General features: G+C 38.8%; 1 protein-coding gene and 1 pseudogene across 1 annotated transcript in view; one reads left to right on the forward strand and one right to left on the reverse strand.

Annotated features, from left to right (window-relative positions):
* LOC116088374 (coiled-coil domain-containing protein 168-like) overlaps positions 1-2352 on the reverse strand; it is a 12312-nt gene extending 9960 nt beyond the window's left edge. Inside the window, exon 1 of the mRNA XM_031367375.1 lies at positions 1067-2352. Coding sequence (XP_031223235.1) covers positions 1067-1829 — 763 coding nt within the window. The 5' untranslated portion in view covers positions 1830-2352. The remainder of the gene's footprint in view (positions 1-1066) is intronic.
* Positions 2353-5219: 2867 nt separating this feature from the next.
* Positions 5220-6130, forward strand: LOC116088378 (annotated as a pseudogene).
* The last annotated feature ends 846 nt before the right edge of the window (positions 6131-6976 follow it).

Raw genomic sequence — 6976 nt, forward strand, 5'->3', positions numbered from 1 at the left:
GAGCTCCCACTCAAAGCCTTCAAGAACAATTGCATGCATCTACCTTTACAGGAGTAAACACACCTCAATTAAATATGACATTCTATTATTTTATTTTAATGGAATATCACAGTAGCAACCAGTGTTCTAATTCAGAAGAATCCACATGAAGTTGATATTAACCATAACGGACTGTTTTAAAGGCCCCTGCAAGTGACCCCAACAACTTTTTGGATGAACTCAATAAATTCCAAGAATTTGAAACTTTTACCACTTGAGGAATTTGGAAGTTTCTCTTCTGTAAAATTTTTGAGGGAATAAACGAGCGAACAGTTTTGGGAATAACATCCATTGAATCTCCTGGTACACAGACATAAAAGGGCTGGTTTTCTCTTCTTTCTGAATAGAATCTGATGTTCTGCCAATGAGCATTTGGCTCTGGCATCTGACTGGTTTGTCTCTTATTTATCTGTTTCTCTTTACTGTGTAAGTGGGTATAATGTGAGTTCCGGTAGATCCCGGACTTTCTCCATAAATCAGATCTAGCCTTCTTTCTATCCTTGAGTTGGGGATACGTGTGAGACTTACCAAGGGTTTTTGAAAGACCCAATTTATTCCTTGATTCTGTTGTTGAAGAGGTTAAAGAGTAGCTTCTTCTGTTCCACGTGGACTTAGTCCAATGCTTTTCTTCATTGAACATTATGGAAGACGATGTAGATTCAATTTCCACAGTACTGGATGAACTGTGAAGCAACCAGTTAGGAGGCTGCATTTTGGGTTTTGATCTACATTCCCTGCTATTTTGAGACTGATAGAAAGGTTGTGCCACAGGGGAGATATATTTTTTTATGGGTTCTTGTATGACTGTCATTTGGACCTTCAGGGCAAAATGGTTTCAAATAAATTGCTTTATCACCTATGTGAATATCTGTCAATGGAATGTCTTTATGTACCTCATACAGAAAATTCTGTGAATTCTGAGTTAAGTAGAAATTGGTTTCTATAAACACACATTCTTCGCTGTCACTTTCTTCAGGAATTTTACATTCTACTGGGTCAGTTGAAGTCTCAGTATTTAGGGGGACATTTATCCCATCAGAAATCCAAGATGAAAGTAAATCAGCAGTATTTTGTTGTGTTCCTAAAACAGAATGCTTGTATGCACTGGTTTCTGGAAACCATACATGACATTTTTTATTTTTTTCTGGTGTCATCTGTAATTTCAAATCTGAGAGAATATCATTTTGTTCAGTGCCTTGTAGAGCAGGGTAAAAGGCAGGCACGTTAGTTGGCTCTTGGAATTTTCTGAAGCCTACTGAGCTTTCTTGTGGATTTATCTTTGGGAAAGAAACATGTTGTAAAAGTTCTTTATCAAAGGGAAGAGTACTACTTTCCTCACGATCATCTACTTTTTTACATTTTGAACCTGAACCCTTACTTATCTTGGAAGTGTGCTTGGGAAGTGCATTTGGCATAGAGGCCACAGTGACAGAAGGGTTAGCAAGTGAGCGGAGGTATTTATGTTGCAAATCACAGTCGATTTCACAAAAAGATTTTTCATCAAAAAGTACTAAAACTCGGTTCGTTCGCTTTGGCCCTTTCGTGGCAGAATGGATGCACTTAAATGAGGGTTTTGATCTATCCTGGCAATTGGCTTTTGCATAAGATTGTACGGCTATTCTGGGAAGGCCCATTGTTTGTATCTCCTCTGTTTTTGTACAAAGATGGACAAGAAGGTTGTCCCTTTCTTTCTCTGAGAACTTGTGGAGAACATGAATCAAGGGGAGATTACTCAAACTGGCTAACGATGTTACACTTTCTTGCTTTTTGATGTCCTTTGATTCTGTCATGGCCTTCTTATAGCTGCTTGAAACACTAGTTGTTGGTGTCTTCACACAGCTGAGGGGAGGAAAATCTTTTTCATAATTGTTCTTTAAGATGGCATGTGAAGTATCAACTTTTGGAGACTTAGGCACACAATGAATTGAGATTGTTTGTTTGAGACAATTTTTGTCCTTGAAGGCTTTTCTTTGCAGTAACAATCAATGGTGGATCTTCTTTCCTTCTTGTGTCATCACACTCCTTAGTACTCATGTATACCCCTGATTGTACTTATGGACTGATATTCACTATAGTTTTTTTATCCACACTTATTTTTAAAGGTGTCTGCTGATTTCTGCTGGGAACTGGGACATTAATAAAAGGAAAGAATTTTGGCTTGACCTGCTGGCCACCTTCAGTTGAAGGCTTGACTTGCTCTATTGTCCTAACATTTCCTTTTCCCTTATCTTGAGATTTACTCGAATGGACAATGCTTAATTTTTTAAGTGGTATCGTTTCCAAAGAAAAGAATGGAGAAACAGAAAACTTAGTTTTATGATTTGAATTATATTTGATTTCACTTTCCTTCTTCCAACTTAAAAGTTTTTTTTGAAGGCTCTTTTTTATATTTTCCTGGCTGACCCTTTTGCCATTTGAAGGACATGTCCAGCACTTTTTCCCCTATTATGGCACCTAACCATGTTAAATCAATTTGATGATGCGGGAAGGTTGGCTTATGTTTAGATTCAATATGTGGATGTTGACTTATTCGCAAGGCACTGGTCACACACTTTGACTTCTGTGGCCTGTTTTGTTTCAGTGGCACATTGTGTTGTGTTGCCTTAACAATACACTTACCATCAGATACCTTTGTTAACTGTCTTGTTGTTGTGTCCTGGACTTCTGCTGGTTCTTGGAAATTTTGTTGTAGATGAGGGGATTTTGTAAATCCTGCTGTGCCTTTCTGTGTTCTGTCCTATGAATATCTGGAATCTGCTGATGGTATGGACAAGAAAGTCCGTGATGCAACCATAGTGAGTTCACTTTTATTTTTGTGTACTTTTTTCTCCAGAACCTTCATATTCAGGACAAATTTGTTTGTATTAAGAAGATATGAAATTGGTGAGACCTTTGCCTCTTTGCAAGGCACCTCAATTGTCAAGTCTACAGTTTTTCCTATTGGTTTTGAATACTGTTTTCCTTTTCTGACATTAGTACACATATCCTCTTTTTCTATATCTGATAAAGCTCGAACAATTTGTGGGAGTAGAGAAGATGGTTTGCTTTCTAAACCAACTAGAAGATGATTTACTTCAACTACTTGTACACTTTTACACCTCGTGACACTGGTTAGAGAAGCTTTGGAAGTGTACATTTTCCTCAAAACTCGAGATTCGCTGTTGTCATCATGCTTCTTTGGTTTGGGGGCCTTAATGTGCATGTGAAGTTCTGTTCTGTGGAGCTTCTGGGACAGAAGTGATTTCCGTGATTTCAAAGTTATATCTGTGCCTCTCCTGTCTATTATTTCTATTTTTTCTTTTCTATATGTATCTTCTCTCTGAGGTATACGATGCTTTTTAACATCTTTCATGGTATCACCAATACTGATACGTACCTCTCTAGGTACTGTTTCTCCTTCAGTTGGCATACATCGCAAAGCAGGATTTTTAAGTCTTAGTTTTATGTTACTGAATTGTTTTTTCTTGTCCAATTGGGGATGAGGCAAATCTAGTAATAAAGGAGATTTAGTCGAAACCAAGTCTTACCAAGTCTTTAGTCTTGCTCATCTTTAAGTTTCTGCACCTCTGTTTGTTGATGTTTAAGAGTTAAAAGCTTTGCTATTTGCATCCCAGCTTCTTCCTTTTCCTCTGACCCGGGTTGTTTTTCACTGTGTAGACTAATTGAAGAATATCCGGCAATGGACTGAATGGAAATGCCTTCTTCAGAATCTGTTGATTTCTGTAAGTATCCCATTGAAATAGAAGGTAATGTTAACATGGATGCACATCCTTCCTTGATTCTTGTATTCACAATAACAGGCTGGGGAGATGTAGCAGTGGATTTCTTAGTCAACTTCTTAGTTAATGTTTTTCGTGGATCACTTCTATGTGCTTTGACCTTTCCTCCCTGCTTTCTAGTTTTCCACTGAAAGTTACTCAAATTCTGCGTAGGTAAAAGAATTGATCTCTCTGTCTTCAAATGTATATTCTTGGGATGTGCTATAATACCGTTTATACCCACATTCTTTTTTATACCTACGTTTTCTTTCTGTGGCACATGTTCTTTCAGTAATTTAATTTCACTGTAGACTTTTCCATCAGGTATCTGTGAACCTGAAAATTTCTCGAGTTGCAATTGTGAGGTGGACAATTTTACAATTGTACTTGCCATATCCAAAAGCTTTTCTCCCTGGGTTTTGCTCTGCAACTCTTTAATACTGATTGTATATGATCGTGGTAGTTTCTTTCCCTTCTGATCTATTGATTCGGGGATCTTTTCATCTTTCACGTATTTTCTGAGTCTATGCTTTCCTTCTTCCTCCGTTGGTTCTTTTACATGTCTTGACACATAACCTGATGTTTTCATGTATGAATTTTTTAATACATAACCTGATGCTTTTATGAATGATTTTTTGTCTTGAGTCTGATACATTTTTAACCTTTGATGGTGGAAGAGAAAACTGCATATTTCTCAGTATCTCTTTCCCTTTATTCACTCTACAGGGCATAAAAGAATCAGTCTTTGTTACAAAGACATTAAACTTTTTTGCTTTTTCCTGTTTCTGTCTTATCTTTTTTTTTATTTTCACATGGTCAGTCTTCCTCTTTCTTGGGGTACTGTGTTCACTGAGGCTGAACACATGAATAGGTGCAGACATCTTTCTCTTTAAAACTATGCCCTTAGAGTATGTTGAATCTGTGGTTGGGGTTTGTACTTCTTCCTGTACTGGGAGAATAATTTTCTTCCTTTTTGAACATGTAGAAATTTGATTTGTGGATGCTGTTTGCCCTGTTGTAAGCGGTGATATAGAATCATCACATTTTGTTGCAACTACATTATGGTGTCTTGCTCTTTCTTGTTTCTGTCCTGTGTTTTCATTACTGTTCAAGTGATGAGTTCCTTTCTTGCTCAGGGTTCTTGGTTTCTTGACACTGGACACTCGAGGGGACGCAGATATCTTTGTCATGGAAATTGGGCCGCTGGGGTTTGTCAAGTTATCAGTGCCTGAGGTTTGTACTTTCTCTTCCCAAGGTGGATGTAGTTTTCTTTTTCTTAAATTGTTAGCAATGGACACTCAGACCTTACACCACTCGTGTCTAGTCTGTTTGTCAAAGCCGAATCCCATGCACACCTGGCCAGAACCCCTCGTCCCGCGGAACAAGGGACCCCGTAAGAAATCCCAATCCGTGGCAGGTGAGTGTCCGATGATAGAAAAGATGGAAAAAAGGACATGTGCCCTCTGCCCTGAAGGCTATGTGTGGAGTCAGATATATTTTGCGCCATCAGCAAATATAGCTGCTCATGAAAACTGTTTGCTGAATTCATCAGGACTGGTGGAGTGTGAGGCTCATGAGCCACCTAATACAGCTAGAAACTTTGATGTCAAATCAGTAAAGAAAGAGATCTGAAGAGGAAGAAGAATGAAATGATCACTCTGTAACAAAGGATGCGCCACCGTATGATGTGATTTATCGCACTGTAATAAGAGTTACCACTATGTCTGTGCCAGGACCAAACCACTCCTCAAGCTGATGGGGACCATGGAACTTACAAAGTATTTTGCCCAGAACATCCTCCACAATAAGAAGAGACCACTGAACGTGCTGATAGCCCAAGCATGAAGAAGAGGAGAGGAAGGAAGAAACACCTCTCATCAGGCCCTCCCACAGAGCCAAAAAAGGGGAAAATCAGTAACTCCAAAAGACACATGATGGAAGAGCCTCATGGCCACACAGATGTAGCTGTCAAAGCTCCTTCTCTTAAGAAATGCCAGGAAGCAGGACTTCTTACTGACTTATTTGAACAGATACTAGAAAAAATGGATTCAATTCATGGAAGATTCATGGATGAGACTGCCTCAGAGTCAGACTATGAAGGGATTGAGACCTTACTGTTTGACTGTGGATTGTTTGGAGACACACTAAGACAATTCCAAGAAGTAATCAAGAGCAAAGCTTGTGAATATGAAGAAAGGCACAGGCAGATGAAGCAGCAGCTTGAGGCACTTGCAGACTTACAACAAAACTTGAGTTCATTTCAAGAAAATGGGGACCTGGGTCACTCAAGCTCTACTTCAGGATCCTTGCTACCTCCTGAGGACCACCAGTAAAAGCTGTTCCTCAGGTCAACCGGATCAGACCTCCATGTTCTCCAAGGATCCAGGAAGTCTTTCTACCTATCCTAACCACCCCAGTCAAGGGCAGCAACACCAGAGCCTTTGCTCATCCTTTTGTGGGATCTTAGAGCTTTCTCTTGCCTCCTCTGCTCCTGCAGAAGGTCTCCTCATGGTCTCCTTTCAATCAAAATAGAGCAGACTCATTCCTGAGCATAGTTCACTGTTACCCTGTTTTCTGCTCACGACCATATTGCCAATATTTAGCACACTTAATAAATGCTTGTCAAAAACAAAAACAAAAACAAATGGTTAGCAATGGTCTTTGTAGATTCTACTTGCCCTACAGGCAATGATTTTTGCAGTACAGGGTATGATACATGGCTTTGCATTGTTTGGTAGTGTTCCTGGCCAGAGGCTCCCAGATTTGTAAAATAGTGTGTGACTTCCTCACATTTGAAGTTACCTTTTCGATGTTTACGTGCATGTTGGAACCATCTTTGTCAATAGAACCATCGGACTTTATGATGCCTTCCACTGATGACTCTCCATGTGTTGACTGTGTCTGAGTAAACTTTGATACTCCCAAACCTACCTGTGCTTCAGGTATATTTTTTCTGTTAGATGTACTTGACATGCAGTGAATAGTGTTTTGAAGTTCCTAAGTTATGTTTTCACTGAGTCCTATGGCTTTCATTTTGGCTCTTAATTTAACTTTCTTATGTTTTGTAATTAAAGTATCCATTTATTTATTTATTTATTTATTAATTGTTACTTTTTAAAATTTACATGTAAATTTCTCCATTCCCAGTTTCCCCTCCAAAAAACAAAGAAACAAACAAA

This window comes from Mastomys coucha, unplaced genomic scaffold (genome assembly GCF_008632895.1).
Source record: "Mastomys coucha isolate ucsf_1 unplaced genomic scaffold, UCSF_Mcou_1 pScaffold14, whole genome shotgun sequence".
Classification (NCBI taxonomy): Eukaryota; Metazoa; Chordata; class Mammalia; order Rodentia; family Muridae; genus Mastomys; species Mastomys coucha.